This window comes from Bombina bombina, chromosome 7 (genome assembly GCF_027579735.1).
Source record: "Bombina bombina isolate aBomBom1 chromosome 7, aBomBom1.pri, whole genome shotgun sequence".
Classification (NCBI taxonomy): Eukaryota; Metazoa; Chordata; class Amphibia; order Anura; family Bombinatoridae; genus Bombina; species Bombina bombina.
The window spans coordinates 404,828,693-404,846,566 of NC_069505.1; the positions used below are offsets into that span (position 1 = coordinate 404,828,693).

The window sequence follows — 17,874 nt, forward strand, 5'->3', positions numbered from 1 at the left end:
CTGTCTGATTGGAACCTGATAAACCGGGCTAAAGCCAGTTTAGGCCAAGCCATCAAGGCATTGAAAATAGCTCTCAACTCCAGAATGTTTATAGGGAGAGCAGATTCCTCCTGAGACCACAGTCCTTGTGCCTTCAAAGAGTCCCAAACCGCTCCCCAGCCAACAAGGCTGGCGTCCGTGGTCACAATCACCAATGAGGGTTCCACAAAAGCATGTTCCGTGAGACAAGAGTTCTTGAGATAGCCACCATGGAAGAGAATCTTTCGCTGCTTGATCTAAAACTATCCTCTGGGATAGGTCTGCATAATCCACGTTCCATTGCCTAAGCATACATAACTGTAGCGCTCTCAAATAAAATCGAGCAAATGGAACTATGTCCATGGTGGCCACTATCAGTCCAATAACTTCCATACATAGGACCACCGAAAGACATACAGCCGACTGAAGAGATAGGCAAGAGGACAGATTCCTGGCTCTTCTGACTTCCGTCAGAAATATTCTCATCGATAGGGAATCTATAATAGGTTCCTAGGAAGACCACCCTTGTAGCCGGAACAAGGGAACTCTTCTCTAAATTCACCTTCCATCCGTGGGACCGAAGAAAAGACAACAAAATCTCTGTGTGAGATTTTTCTAGTTGAACAGATGGTGCCTGAACCAAGATATCATCCAGGTAAGGTGCCACTGCAATTCCTTGAGACCGAATTACTGCCACCACAGCTCCCAAAATCTTTGAGAAAATCGTGGGAGCTGTGGCAAGGCCCAAAGGAAGTGCCACAAACTGAAAGTGTTTGTCCAGAAAGGCGAACCTCAGAAATTTGTGATGATCCCTGTGAATGGGAAAATAGAGGTACGCATCCTTCAGATCTATGATCGTCATGAACTGACCCTCTTGAACTAGAGGAAGAATGGAGCGGATCGTCTCCATTTTGAAGATATTTTGAGATATTCGTTGAGTAATTTTAGATCTAGAATTGGCCTGAATGTTCCCTCTTTTTTGGGAACCACAAACAGGTTGGAACCCTAGAACCCTAGACTCTGCTCCTGTACTAGGACTGGAACAATCACTCCCAGGAGGAAGAGGTCTTGTACACATTTTAAGAACGCCTTTCTCTTTGTCTGGTCTACAAATAATCTTGAGAGGTGGAATCTGCCCCTGGGAGGAAAGGTCTTGAATTTCAACTTATAACCCTGGGATACTATGTCCACACCCCAAGGGTCTGCGACATCTCATATCCAAGCTTGAGAGAACTGAGAAAGTCTGCCCCCCACTAGATCCGATCCCAGATCGGGGGCAAATCCTTCATGCTGACTTGTGGAGTCAGCTGTGGGCTTTTTTGTATTGCTTCCCCTTGTTCCAAGACTGACTGGGTTTCCAGGAAGGCTTGGTCTGTTCTTGCTTGGAAGAAGCTGGGGAAGACTTACCTCTGAAATTATGAAAGTAATGAAAACTACTTGCTCTGCAGCCTAACACTGCAAAACCAGATGACTTGGCACTCAGCCTAATCACCTGCAATATAGCATCCAAAATGAAGGAATTAGCCAACTTAAGAGCTTTAATTCTATCTTGAATCTCATCTAAAGGAGTTTCTACCTGAAGAGAGTCGGACAAAGCATCAAACCAGTAAGATGCAGCACTTGTCATGGGGGCAATGCAAACTGCAGGTTGCCATAAAAGTCCAAGATGAACGTAGATTCTTTTTAGGTATAACTCCATCTTTATGTCCATAGGATCTTTGAAAGTGCAACTATCCTCAATAGGAATAGTTGTTCTCTTAGCAAGAGTAGAAATAGTCCCTTCTACTTTAGGAACAGAATGCCATGATTCCGTAATGGACTTCGCAACTGGAAACATTTTCTTAAAAATAGGAGACGGGGAAAAAGATACCCCTGGCTTCTCCCACTCCTAGAAAATAATATCCGAAGTCTGGTAAGGAACCAGAAAAACCTCCTTAGAAGAAGGAACTTCAAAGTAATTATTGAGTTTACTAGATTTCTTAGGCTGGACAGAGACAGGAGTATCAGAATCGTCTAAGGTAGCCAACACCACTTTTAACAACACAAAGGTGTTCAAGCTTAAACCTGAAATAACTTCCATCAGTTTCAGACGACGGACTTACACTATCCGAATCTGAGATCTCACCCTCAGAAAACTCTGATGCATCTTCCTCATTAGACTTAAGAGGAAGGGCCATCTGTGACACACCACTGGAATCAGAGACCTTGCTGTCTGAATTCCTTTTCCTCTTACGCTTACCCTTTAACATAGGAAAAGCAGCTAATGCTGCAGATACTGCTGAGGAAACCTGAGCAGCAAATTCTGCTTTCAAATATGCTCCGCTGTGAGCTAAAGAGGAACTGCAGGACATTGCATGTGACGCCATTCCGGCTTGGGATGTTCCAGGAGAATGTATACAAAGAAAGCGGGTCTCAAGCGAAATTTGAAATCCAATGCACCTTTATTGTGAGCAAGCATAGAAAGTAAAATAATAGGACATAAAAACTACATGTAGACTAAGTGGTCATGTTCCAGGAGAAGGCTGTGGAATTACCTGAACAGCATCATCCTGAGAGACATAAGGCTCATCAACTAAAATTCTTTCTTTATACTATAAAGTCTTTTTAACACATGAGGAACAGAATTGCATTGCTGAAGCAATCTGAACTTCTAAACACAATAGACATGCATTTAACTGAATTTGATCTTATTCTGTATCAGACATGATTGCTAAAGAAAACACTTGTGCAATTTTACTGCAGAAAAATGTAATAAACTCTGTCTCCTCTTACACTTTCAATAGTAATGGCACACTGTTTTGAGGAAGTTAACGAAAAAACAAAATAAAACTATTTGCTAAAAGAAATGTAAATAAATGCACAACTAAGAGCTCCTTAACTCTCAGGAACCCCACACCTCAGCCTTAGCTGAGGTGCCTACCTGCCACCAACTCCGTATACAGAAGAAAAGGATTTGAGGAGCGACAAGATCTCACACACCCACCATCCACACCGCTCTGAATCTGAGGCCGACAGAGCGCTCACATGATCGAATGAAGTACAACTAAGCCACAGAGAGGCGCAAAATACTGCTCAAGCTACTTCCTGGTTACGTAATTCTGAGTAACCGACTGAACGAAATTAAAACACTCTACGATCAAAGTGCCACTGAGCGCAGGGCATATTAAAATATTGTTTATTAACCCCTGTGCTAACTAGCCGAACAAAAGAGAATTTACATTCAGTGCTTACAGATTGATCTCAATAAAAAAGCCTAATTAATCCTTTAGTTTCTGAAAGGGTAGAGTCTCAGTTCCAATGCCCTGCATCATGCCCAAGTTATCCTTACATTAGGATTATCTATCTCAGTTGTTAATGCATAGAAAAATTGTAAGTGCGTATAACTTCTCTTCACCTGGAAGAAAAACAGGCACTTACCCGTCGAATCCGCTGTCCTGCATGAAGACAGCTTGCCAGGTATGTAAGGAAACAGTTCCTCACAGAGTCCTGCAAAAAAGAAAGAATAGAGTCACCTTTTCATTGCCTGAGCATACATAACTGTAGCGCTCTCAAATAAAATCGAGCAAATGGAACTATGTCCATGGTGGCCACTATCAGTCCAATAACTTCCATACATAGGACCACCAAAAGACATACAGCCGACTGAAGAGATAGGCAAGAGGACAGATTCCTGGCTCTTCTGACTTCCGTCAGAAATATTCTCATCGATAGGAAATCTATAATAGGTTCCTAGGAAGACCACCCTTGTAGCCGGAACAAGGGAACTCTTTTCTAAATTCACCTTCCATCCGTGGGACCGAAGAAAAGACAACAAAATCTCTGTGTGAGATTTTTCTAGTTGAACAGATGGTGCCTGAACCAAGATATCATCCAGGTAAGGTGCCACAGCAATTCCTTGAGACCGAATTACTGCCACCACAGCTCCCAAAATCTTTGAGAAAATCGTGGGAGCTGTGGCAAGGCCCAAAGGAAGTGCCACAAACTGAAAGTGTTTGTCCAGAAAGGCGAACCTCAGAAATTTGTGATGATCCCTGTGAATGGGAAAATAGAGGTACGCATCCTTCAGATCTATGATCGTCATGAACTGACCCTCTTGAACTAGAGGAAGAATGGAGCGGATCGTCTCCATTTTGAAGATATTTTGAGATATTCGTTGAGTAATTTTAGATCTAGAATTGGCCTGAATGTTCCCTCTTTTTTGGGAACCACAAACAGGTTGGAACCCTAGAACCCTAGACTCTGCTCCTGTACTAGGACTGGAACAATCACTCCCAGGAGGAAGAGGTCTTGTACACATTTTAAGAACGCCTTTCTCTTTGTCTGGTCTACAAATAATCTTGAGAGGTGGAATCTGCCCCTGGGAGGAAAGGTCTTGAATTTCAACTTATAACCCTGGGATACTATGTCCACACCCCAAGGGTCTGCGACATCTCATATCCAAGCTTGAGAGAACTGAGAAAGTCTGCCCCCCACTAGATCCGATCCCAGATCGGGGGCAAATCCTTCATGCTGACTTGTGGAGTCAGCTGTGGGCTTTTTTGTATTGCTTCCCCTTGTTCCAAGACTGACTGGGTTTCCAGGAAGGCTTGGTCTGTTCTTGCTTGGAAGAAGCTGGGGAAGACTTACCTCTGAAATTATGAAAGTAATGAAAACTACTTGCTCTGCAGCCTAACACTGCAAAACCAGATGACTTGGCACTCAGCCTAATCACCTGAAATATAGCATCCAAAATGAAGGAATTAGCCAACTTAAGAGCTTTAATTCTATCTTGAATCTCATCTAAAGGAGTTTCTACCTGAAGAGAGTCGGACAAAGCATCAAACCAGTAAGATGCAGCACTTGTCATGGGGGCAATGCAAACTGCAGGTTGCCATAAAAGTCCAAGATGAACGTAGATTCTTTTTAGGTATAACTCCATCTTTATGTCCATAGGATCTTTGAAAGTGCAACTATCCTCAATAGGAATAGTTGTTCTCTTAGCAAGAGTAGAAATAGTCCCTTCTACTTTAGGAACAGAATGCCATGATTCCGTAATGGACTTCGCAACTGGAAACATTTTCTTAAAAATAGGAGACGGGGAAAAAGATACCCCTGGCTTCTCCCACTCCTAGAAAATAATATCCGAAGTCTGGTAAGGAACCAGAAAAACCTCCTTAGAAGAAGGAACTTCAAAGTAATTATTGAGTTTACTAGATTTCTTAGGCTGGACAGAGACAGGAGTATCAGAATCGTCTAAGGTAGCCAACACCACTATTAACAACACGAAGGTGTTCAAGCTTAAACCTGAAATAACTTCCATCAGTTTCAGACGACGGACTTACACTATCCGAATCTGAGATCTCACCCTCAGAAAACTCTGATGCATCTTCCTCATTAGACTTAAGAGGAAGGGCCATCTGTGACACACCACTGGAATCAGAGACCTTGCTGTCTGAATTCCTTTTCCTCTTACGCTTACCCTTTAACATAGGAAAAGCAGCTAATGCTGCAGATACTGCTGAGGAAACCTGAGCAGCAAATTCTGCTTTCAAATATGCTCCACTGTGAGCTAAAGAGGAACTGCAGGACATTGCATGTGACGCCATTCCAGCTTGGGATGTTCCAGGAGAAGGCTGTGGAATTACCTGAACAGCATCATCCTGAGAGACATAAGGCTCATCAACTAAAATTCTTTCTTTATACTATGAGGAACAGAACTGCATTGCTGAAGCAATCTGAACTTCTAAACACAATAGACATGCATTTAACTGAATTTGATCTTGATCTGTATCAGACATGATTGCTAAAGAAAACACTTGTGCAATTTTACTGCAGAAAAATGTAATAAACTCTGTCTCCTCTTACACTTTCAATAGTAATGGCAACGAAAAAACAAAATAAAACTATTTGCTAAAAGAAATGTAAATAAATGCGCAACTAAGAGCTCCTTAACTCTCAGGAACCCCACACCTCAGCCTTAGCTGAGGTGCCTACCTGCCACCAACTCCGTATACAGAAGAAAAGGATTTGAGGAGCGACAAGATCTCACACACCCACCATCCACACCGCTCTGAATCTGAGGCCGACAGAGCGCTCACATGATCGACTGAAGTACAACTAAGCCACAGAGAGGCGCAAAATACTGCTCAAGCTACTTCCTGGTTACGTAATTCTGAGTAACCGACTGAACGAAATTAAAACACTCTACGATCAAAGTGCCACTGAGCGCAGGGCATATTAAAATATTGTTTATTAACCCCTGTGCTAACTAGCCGAACAAAAGAGAATTTACATTCAGTGCTTACAGATTGATCTCAATAAAAAAGCCTAATTAATCCTTTAGTTTCTGAAAGGGTAGAGTCTCAGTTCCAATGCCCTGCATCATGCCCAAGTTATCCTTACATTAGGATTATCTATCTCAGTTGTTAATGCATAGAAAAATTGTAAGTGCGTATAACTTCTCTTCACCTGGAAGAAAAACAGGCACTTACCTGTCGAATCCGCTGTCCTGCATGAAGACAGCTTGCCAGGTATGTAAGGAAACAGTTCCTCACAGAGTCCTGCAAAAAAGAAAGAATAGAGTCACCTTTTCTGTTTTTCTATACTAGGGCAACACAATACTAGGAAAACACAGTAAGGCCCACCTTACAAGTTCCTAGCTGCTTGAAATCCGCCACCACCCTTACTCAAGAGATTAAGGTGGAATACAGCTAGATCCCAAAAACTTGCTTGTAGAAAATCAATTATCAGACACCAAAATCTTCCCCTCCTCCTTGTACGAAGGCAAAGAGAATGACTATGGATTGTGGGAAGGGGAGTGATACTTGGCAGCTTTGCTGTGGTGCTCACAGGGTGGGCCTTGAATCAAATTTCATATATGTAATCTTTGCCATTAAAAAAGTATATGTGTACCTTTTTTTTTGTTTTTATTCCATCTGTTAAAGGGTTAAATTAGTTCATACAGGAATGCTTCTATTGCAATGTTATGCCGGCCAACTTGGATTAACTTTTTTTTAAAGACAATTTCAGTGAACATCCAATCAACGTGTGTGTCATATGACAATCTTGAAGTCCAGCCCCTTTAAAGCCCTTAGAAAGCCTATGTAGAGAGTGGTTTTGACTACTCTATACATCACAGCCCAGCCAAAAGAGGAAATGAAGGGGAGCGAAGAAACAGACAATAACAATTAGGATTATAATATACTGTATATATATATATAAAAAATATGCTTGTGCTATGCCGCCCCCTGCAGATTCGGGGCCAATAGGCTGCTAGCCTTGTTAAATCAGCCCCCTATTCTGAATGTCAAAACCTTTATCAGATTTCTATGAAATCCTATTTGCAAGTTGGAATCTGCTTCACCCCATTTTACCCTAGTTCTTCAGGGTTCATTTATGTTCATGAGATATACTTTCCTTCATATTCCTATTCTCAAGGACAACTATCAATTTCTAAGTTTTCAGTTTATGGCCTCTTGTTATTAAGCTTACTTACCTGCATTCGCCGGCCCCAATAAGCCCGCCTAAGTTCGCCTAACCTTGCTGCCGCGGACCTGAATCCGCTCGCCAAATTTATCAATAAAGCTGTCCAAAAGCCGCGCACCAAGTACGGAGCGATGAGCAGCGGACTGTTGTTAACTAACAATCATCGATCTCGCTGCTCTTCGGCTTTTTCCCAGCTTTATTGCTACCCTGTCACTAAGCACTCACACTATACTATACTATTTTACCCCCTATCCCGCCGCTCCCGGAGCCCCCCGCAACTAAATAAAGTTCTTAACCCCTAAACCGCAGCTCCCGGACCCCGCCGCAACTATAATAAATATATTAACCTCTAAACCACCGCTCCCGGACCCCGTCGCCACCTACATTATACCTATTAACCCCTAATCTGCCGCCCCCTATACCACCGCCACCTACATAAAGTTATTAACCCCTATCCTGCCCCCCCTATACTGCCGCCACCTATATTAAAGTTACTAACCCCTATCCTGCGGATCCCGGACCCCGACGCAACTAAATAAATTGTTTAAGCCCTAAACCGCCGCACCCGGAGCCCACCGCCACCTACATTACATTTATTAACCCCTATCCTGCCCCACACTACACCGCCGCCACCTACATTAAACTCATTAACCCCTAAACCGCCGCACCCGGAGCCCACCGCCACCTACATTAAACTCATTAACCCCTACACCGCCGCTCCCGGACCCCGCCGCAACTAAATTAAATGTTTAACCCCTAAACCGCCGCTCCCGGACCACGCCGCCACCTATATTAAACTTATTAACCCCTATCCTGCCCCCCTATACCGCCGCCACCTATATTAAACTTATTAACCCCTAAACCTAAGTCTAACACTAACACTAACACCCCCCTAACTTTAATATTATTTTAATAAATCTAAATAAAACTTACTATTATTAACTAAATTATTCATATTTAAAACTAAATACTTACCTGTAAAATAAACCCTAAGATAGCTACAATATAATTAATAATTACATTGTAGCTAGCTTAGGGTTTATTTTTATTTTACAGGCAACTTTGTTTTTATTTTAACTAGGTACAATAGTTATTAAATAGTTATTAACTATTTAATAACTACCTAGCTAAAATAAAGACAAAATTACCTGTAAAATAAATATTAACCTAAGTTACAATTACACCTAACACTACACTATCATTAAATTAATTAATCCTATTTAAAACTAAATACTTACCTATAAAATAAACCCTAATATAGCTACAATATAACTAATAGTTACATTATAGCTATTTTAGGATTTATTTTTATTTTACAGGCAACTTTGTATTTATTTTAACTAGGTACAATAGATATTAAATAGTTAATAACTATTTAATAACTACTTAGTTAAAATAATTACAAAATTACCTGTAAAATAAAACCTAACCTAAATTACAATTACACCTAACACTACACTATCATTAAATAAATTAAATAAATTAACTACAATTACCTAAAATTAAATACAATTAAATAAACTAAACTATAGTACAAAAAAACAACAACACTAAATTACAGAAAATAGAAAAAAATTACAAGAAGTTTAAACTAATTACACCTAATCTAAGCCCCATAATAAAATAATGCTGCCCCCCAAAAAAATAAAATGCCCTACCCTATACTAAATTACAAAGTAATCAACTATTTTACCAGCCCTTAAAAGGGCTTTTTGCGGGGCATTGCCCCAAAGTAATCAGCTCTTTTACCTGTAAAAAAAATACAACCCCATCAACATTATAACCCACCACCCACATACCCCTACTCTAACGCACCCAAACCCCCCTTAAAAAAACCTAACACTAACCCCCTGAAGATCACCCTACCTTGAGCCATGTTCACCCAGCCGGGCCGAACTCTTCATCCAAGCGGGGAAGAAGAGGTCCTTCATCCGGTAGAAGTCTTCATCCAAGCGGCGCAGATGAGGTCCCCCTATCAGCCAATCAGAATTCGAGGGACGCCATCTTGGATGACGTCCCTTAAAGGTACCTTCATTCGGTGTTAGGACGTCATTAGAAGAAGATGGCTCTGCGTCGGCTGGATGGAAGATGGCTCCGCTCCGCATGATTGAAGATAGAAGACGCCGCTTGGATGAAGACTTCTACCGGATGGAGGACCTCTTCTGCGCCGCTTGGATAAAGACTTCTACCGGATGGAGGACCTCTTCTGCCCTGCTTGGATGAAGAGTTCGGCCCGGCTGGGTGAAGATGGCTCAAGGTAGGGTGATCTTCAGGGGGTTAGTGTTAGGTTTTTTCAAGTTCAATCCGATTGGCTGAACCAATCAGCCAATCAGATTGAGCTTGCATTTTATTGGCTGATCGGAACAGCCAATAGAACGCGAGCTCAATCTGATTGGCTGATTGGTTCAGCCAATCATAATGAACTTGAATCTGATTGGCTGATTCAATCAGCCAATCAGATTTTTCTACCTTAATTCCGATTGGCTGATAGAATCCTATCAGCCAATCGGAATTCGATGGACGCCATCTTGGATGACGTCATTTAAAGGTAGCTCATTCGTCGTTCAGTCGTCGGCCGGGATGGATGCTCCGCGTCTGTGGAGCGAAGAATGAAGATTGAAGATGCCGCTTGATGGAAGATGCTGCCCGATGGAAGAAGACTTTGCTGCCGCTTGGATAAAGACATCGCCGGGATGAAGACCTCTTCTTTGCCTCTTGGATAGACATCGCCCGGATCGGATGAGGAGTTCGGCCCGGCGTGGTGAAGATAAGGTAGGGAGATCTTCAGGGGGGTAGTGTTAGGTTTATTTAAGGGGGGTTTGGGGGGTTTGGGTTAGATTAGGGGTATGTGGGTGGTGGGTTGTAATGTTGGGGGGTGGTATTGTGTTTTTTTTTCAGGCAAAAGAGCAGTTTTCTTTGGGGCATGCCCCGCTAATGGCCCTTTTAAGGGCTGGTAAGGTAAAAGAGCTTCGAACTTTTTTTAATTTAGAATAGGGTTAATTTAGAATAGGGTTTTTTTATTTTGGGGGGCTTTATTATTTTATTAGGGGGCTTAGAATAGGTGTAATTAGCTTAAAAATCTTGTAATCTTTTTTTTATTTTTTGTAATTTAGTGTTTGTTTTTTTTGTAATTTAGTTTAGTTTATTTAATTGTATTTTTAGATAGATATTTGTAGTTTATTTAATTTATTGATAGTGTAGGTGTATTTGTAACTTAGGTTAGGATTTATTTTACAGGTAATTGGGTAATTATTTTAACTAGGTAGCTATTAAATAGTTAATAACTATTTAATAGCTATTATACCTAGTTAAAATAATTAACAATTTACCTGTAAAATAAGTATAAACCCTAACATAGCTACAATGTAATTATTAATTACATTGTAGCTATCTTAGAGTTTATTTTATAGGTAAGTATTTAGATTTAAATAGGAATATTTTAGTTTATAATATGAATTAGATTTATTTAATAAGAATTTAGTTAGGGGTGTTAGGGTTAGATAGAGTTAATATAGTTAATATAAATACTATAGTAACTATATTAACTATATTAACCCTAATATAATTAGGGTTAATATAGTTAATATATATAATGTAATAACTATATTAACTATAATATACTTAGGGTTAATATAGATAATATAGCTGGCGGCGGGGTAGGTAGATTAAATTAGGGGTTAATAATTTTAATATAGATGGCGGCGGTGTAAGGGGCTTACATTAGGGGTTAATACTATTAATATAGGTGGCGGCGGTGTAGGGAGGGCAGGTTATAGGGCAAAAGAGCTGTTTACTTTGGGGCAAAGCCCCGCAAAAGGCCCTTTTAAGGGCTGGTAATAGAGATAATTATTTTAGGGGGATTAGATTAGGGGTTAATAATATTAATATAGCTGGCGGCGGTATAGGGGGATTAGATTAGGGGTTAATATTTTTTATATAGGTGGCGGCGGTGTAAGGGGTCAGATTAGGGGATAGATAAGGTAGATGGCGGCGGTGTAAGGGGTTCACATTAGGGGATAGATCAGTTAGATGGTGGCGGTTTTAGGGGCTCACAGTAGGGGGTTAGTTTATGTAGATGGCGGTGGGGTCTGTGAGCGGCGGTTTAGGGGTTAAATACTTTATTAGGGATTGTGGCGGGGGATCGCGGTTGACAGGGAGATAGACATTGCGCATGCGTTAGGTGTTAGGTTTTATTTAGCAGCTAGTTTAGAGAGTTACTGGGCTCCAATACTCAGCGTAAGGCTTCTTACGGCTGCTTTTTGTGGCGAGGTGAAAATGGAGTAAGATTTCTCCATTTTCGCACGTAAGTCCTTACGCTGTATATTGGATACCAAACTGCGCTGGTTTGGTATACCTGCCTATGGCCCAAAAAACTACGGGCGACGGCAGAAATATATGCGCGTAACTTCTAGGTTACGCCGTATATGTGATACCAAACCCGCGCAAATATTGGCGTCGCCGACTTTTGCGGGCGACGATTTTTATCGGATCGACCCCCTGCTGTGCAGACCTAATTTGGATGGTTCTTCCCACTGCTCCATTATTTATTTTTTATTTTTTGTCAGATATTTTCAGTTTTTCTGGTTTTCTTATAAAATAATTTAGTCAAGGGCTTATTTGCAAGTTCCTTGTAAGGTCTAATTCAGATCTTTGATGTACATCTACTGATCATTTAAAGTTTATTCACATCCCACTTGGATTTAATCAATCATTTCGTTTTTTGTTCAAGTCTTTAGTCCACGTATGAGTTAGTAGATTACAGTTATTAGTCTCCTGGTTAAAGCAATCATTAAAGGGACACGAAACCCAATTTTTTAATTTCGTGATTTAGAAAGAGTATGCCATTTTAAACAACTTTCTAATTTACTTCTACTATCGAATTTGCTTAATTCTCTTGACACACTTTGCTGAAAAGCATATCTAGATAGGCTCAGTAGCTGCTTATTGGTTGCTGCATATAGATGCCTCGTGTGATTGGCTCCCCGATATGCATTGCTATTTCTTCAATAAAGGATATCTAAAGAATGAAGCAAATTTGATAATAGAAGTAAATTGGAATGTTGTTTAAAATTGTATTTTCTACTTGAATCATGAAAGAAAAATTTGGGTTTAGTGTCCCTTTAAGCATGGCTTACTCAGAAGCAGCAATTTTTCTTTCAGAAACATTAAGTCCATTCTACTAGATCAGTTCCCACTTTGTGGGCCTTTTAAAATGAAGCTTCTGTTGTGTGTATTACACAGAAGCAAATTGGTTTTCTTTACTCACTTTTACAAAATTTTCTTTTTTTGTCTCTACTGGTCTTATTAGCTGGTATATAGGTGCCTGTCTTAACATTCCCCTCCAATTTACTTGTGGACTCCACATCTTGGGTATTAGATCCCACAGTTTATGTTTCCTAGACTCTCACCACCTTTATGAAAGAAAATAAAATCAATGTTTAGCTGATAAATTAATTTCTTTCATGGTGGTGAGAGTTCACAAGATCTGCCCTCTTATATTTTCCAAATGGCACCATTTTTAGTAAGCACCTTGTCCTATTCTACTTCTCTACTTTCTCCTTTTCTCAGCTATATGTTAGACCAGAATACCAGAGAGGTGAGAGTGATTAAAAGCTTGTGGAATGTTGAGTATCTTTGCCTCCTCCTAGTGGCCACGAGTTGAATACCACAGGTTATGGCTCATGGACTCTCACCACCACTAAATAAATTAATTTACCAAGTAAGAATACATTTTTTTTATATATGTAGAAAAGGGGCCTAAATTAAGCAGGAACAAATCTCATTACACATTAGAGCCAAGAGGTTAATTCAGTTGTATATTTTATAGCTACATTTGCAATGTACTTTGTTTAAATCAGGGTAAGTTTTAGATACAATGTTAAGGAACATTTAAAAGAGAGCTAGATACAGACAAAAAATAAACCTACCTTTTCAAAACCTTAAAGAGCTTGGAATAAAATCCTTGGATTATTTTATACTCATGAAACAGTATCACTTTTTTTTTTTACTCCAAATTTCAAACAGTATTAACTGCATGTGATTTGTATGATGATCACTTCACCTCATTTTGCTAGTGGAAAGCTTAATAGTCAGAGATTACATCCAGTTCAAAATTGTGTGATTGTAATAGAGTTATCTGCTATCAAGCTAGCAACGTAACAACTACATAATCTAAAAGGCTGTAATTTAGGATGTTTAGTTTAGCGGAACAGAATAAATTTGCCTTAAATAACTCCTGTGTTTAGGCATTGGTTCAAGTAAAGATATTCACCTATTGAGCAATATTGAGCAGAAATGACTGTTAAAGGGACACTAAACCCACATTTTTTTTTCATGATTCAGATAGAGCATGCAATTTTAGGCAACTTTCGGATTTTCTTTATTTAAAAAGCACTAATGTAAAATGTAGGAGCCAGCCCATTTTGGGTTCAGCACCCTGGATAGCACTTGCTTATTGGTGGCTACATTTAGCCACCAATAATCAAGCATAACCCAGGTTGTGAACCAAAAATGGATCCGTTCCTAAGCTTTACATTACTGCTTTTTAAATAAAGATAGCAAGCGTACAAAGACAAATTGATACTAGGAGTAAATTAGAAAGTTTCTTAAAATGGCTGCTCTATTTGAATCATTAAAAAAAATGGGTTTAGTGTCCCTTTAAGTGCTGTTTACTAATTAAAAGTAATGAAAGACAAACACGAACAATAGAAAACATAATAAAAGGAAAATAAATATATATACAACATTCAGGATACGATCAACTGAAACATTTTCCTGTCCCTAGCAGAATGGTAATATCGCCATACTAGCTCTTCTGAAGAAAAAGATTATCATCAACAAGGTAAAACTCATGGGGAAACACCCCTAACTAAATTCTTGTTTAGAGAAAAGGCTGTTGCAGTGGCGATGTCAAATTGAGAAGAATAATGTCCCCTATGTCTCAGGAGCACCAGGACATGGACCTAAGAGTTAAGGGAGGGTTCTTTTTAGAAAAAGGGTAAGGACTATAAAATGTGTCTTCAAGAAATTTCTTCTCCTCAAAATAGGTGATGAACTGGAAGCCCAATTGTAATGATTTTGTTTCATGCGCCATAAAGATAGAGCAGAAACGACCGTACGACAAGGTGATGGTAGTCAAAAATAAACGTTCATGATTCAGATAGAACAGCAATTTTAAGCATCTTTCTAATTTACTCCAATTATAATTCTTTTCTTCGTTCTCTTGGTATTTTTATTTTGAAAAACAAAGAATGTAAGCTTAGGATCCGACCAATTTTTGGTTCAGCACCTGGTTAGCACTTGCTGATTAGTGCCAAAATGTAACCACTAATCAGCAAGCGCTACCCAGGCGCTGAAACAAAAATGGGCTGGTTTCTAAGCTTACATTCTTGCGTTTACAAATAAAGATCCCAAAAGAACAAAGAAAAAAAGTATAATAGGAGTAAATTAGAAAGTTGCTTAAAATGACCTGCTCTATATGAATCACGAAAGTTTTAATTTGACTAGACTATCCCTTTAACAGAAGACATAAGCTAACCTGATAACATAAATAGTCCACAAGATTTTAATCGGTCAAATTCTATTTTTGTTAGATCCCTAAAATCTGATTTGGGTAATTTTAGCCATTAAAAATTAGTTCCAGGACAACTAAAAACATTACTACTGTGTGGTGCTTATGGCTAAGTAAAAGTATTTCCAAAACTCCTTAAGTATAGATCTATTGATTCCCTTTAAATAATGTGAGATACAATGTTGTTGGAAGCACATCATTTATAGCTGGTGTATGGGCCAAAATCTCATCATATAAATGTGCTGAGAGCATTATACTGCTGACCCATAATTCCTACAGATTTACACTCAAACACACCATACAACGGTATCTATCTATCTTGCTTGCAACTCATACAATTCTGTAAAATGTGTTTTACCTTTATTCTGGATTGTCTCCACATTTCCATCTTGCATTTTACCTATATGATGAAAGAGTTTGACAGACAACAAAGAATAGAACTTAAACCATCAGAACAAACACAGAACAGTACATATAAATAAAACTACACAGCACACAAGGGGCAAAATTCACAATTGTATTCAACTTCTCCAGCTTCACCTGTTTCCATGATGCTCTGTGCAACTGGTCAAGTGGTGGTAAGAAAACGTTTTGGAAGTTATTTTGGAAGTCAGGTGCATAGAATAGTATAAGAACTGGTGAAGACAGAAAGTCTAGAAATATCTCTTAAAGGGCCATGATACCCAAATGTTTAAACACTTGAAAGTGATGCAGCATAGCTGAAAAAAACTAACTAGAAAATATCACCTGAACATCTCTATGTAAAAAAGAAAGATATTTACCTCAAAATGTCCTAAGTATTCACACCCGATTGTAAAGGACTTTAAGCAGCAAATCAGTATGTCTGTCCCAGGACAGGCAAGGGAGGGAGCCTCATGCACACTCATGTTATTTCCCTATTCAGTTTAAGTAAAAGGGTTCATGACCTCAGCACTGCTGATGCTGATTGGCTTCTGTTCATTTCTTCCTTTTTTTTTTTTAACCTGCAGCTGGGCAGTAACTGAAGTATATCTTTTTACACAGCACTTACTCTGGTGAGCTGAGGAAATTGTAAGAGGTAAAATGTCTTCCTTTTTTACATAGAGATGCTCAGGTGATATTTTCCTGTCAGATTTTTACAGTTATAGTGCATCCGTTTCAAGTAATTTAGCATATGAGTATTATGTCCCTTTAATGAATTTTGCTCACAAAATACATTTTAGTGTACACAGTTGGTAACATCTTTTACATTAACAAACATACATTAGACATATAAGGAATATGTATACATCAGCTCAATTTGCAAACAAGCCTCACCTGATTTACTATTAATATTATATATATTCATAAAGTGCCAACATTGATTTGGTAAAGTTTGTAAACTGGTGGCAACATTAAAAATCTCCATAGACGTTTATGGAGATAAATATTTTTATCACAATTTTCCACATCAATGGAAACTAGGCTATATTTTGCAGAACTATTACATTAGGTTACACGGTAAAAAACAAAACCAAAGAAAAAAAATATCTTAATTAATTTAAACCGTTTCATTTTTAAATTAAAGTTAAAAACTTTAGCTAAAGTGATGATTTTGAAAAATACTTTCTCATACCTAGGAAATATCCGGACACACCAGAGGAAGGGGCCCAGAAATGCATTGTGCGGATTATTATACCTGTCCAGGCAAGCAATGCTATTGTCTTTCCACACTGATTTTTAGTAGTTATTGAAGAAAGCAGAGTGAATTGACTAGCTATTTTTATTAATTTTGTTAGCGAACTATTGTACACATTTTATGTGAGTTTTTTTTATTATTTTAATATTTATTATGTATTTATTCCTTGTCTTTGGCCATGATAATATTTAAAATATGTTTAAAAATTCCAATCAAACAGACTTTTTAAAAAGATTTTTTTTTAAATAAAATCTAAAAAAAAAATACTATAACCCATTTATATTATATTAAATTACATTTATATATATATATTTCTCAAATGTGTTTGTGCTACAAAAACACTCCTATTCCTTGCAAGGGGACAAGTCAATAATAGTATTTAAATTAGAAAGAAAACTGATTTTGTTTTGCTTTTTCAAATTCTTCACCTTAGATCTGTTATTTGAATGATATTTATTGGTTGTTTCAATGCTTTTTTTTAATGTTAAAGTTTTGTACATGCTAGTTAGTAAATACAATTAATCAAATCACACGTTTAAACAGTTAAACGTATATAAAAATAAAATGTGAACATTTAAATATACATTAATAATAGCAATGACGTGTTTGGAGATTTAAGCATGTTAAAGTGCCATAAAACAGGTTGAGATCTGTGAATATCCTAAAAGGGCTAATTAAATAAAAATAGTTTGCATAAAAAAATGTTTAAAAATTGCTGGCAAGTATTTTAAAATAATTTTCAAAAATAAACAAAATTACTTACATAGCCATGGTGTCTGGATTAGTCTGATCCACCCCCAAACCCCTTATCAGTGTTTAACATCAGAAACCCAGGCATTGTATTTTACAGCAGCTTATTTTGCTTCTAGGCAGCTCCAGCAGATAATCACTGTGCACTTCTGCAGTCTACCAAAGCAACAGTAGACATAGATACAGCCATAGAAGGAAATGTGTGGGGGGGAGTTAGAGCTGTACAATTCGGAAACTTAAAAGAAAGGGTTAATGGCGAGGCACTGCAGTATAAATGTTCAGGTAAAGTAATTCAAGTACATATTATTATATTTTGACTCTATCCCAACTTGTTTTATGTCCCTTTAATTTTAAAATTACTCTATGAATTATTTACATGATGGTCTTTAAAAACTCTTGAAATCTTGCCATACCC

General features: G+C 38.5%; 1 protein-coding gene across 1 annotated transcript in view; it reads right to left on the reverse strand.

Annotated features, from left to right (window-relative positions):
• ATP2B2 (ATPase plasma membrane Ca2+ transporting 2) overlaps nt 1-17,874 on the reverse strand; it is a 403,776-nt gene that overhangs the window by 198,144 nt on the left and 187,758 nt on the right. The window contains exon 6 of the mRNA XM_053689420.1: nt 15,411-15,452. Coding sequence (XP_053545395.1) covers nt 15,411-15,452 — 42 coding nt within the window. The remainder of the gene's footprint in view (nt 1-15,410; nt 15,453-17,874) is intronic.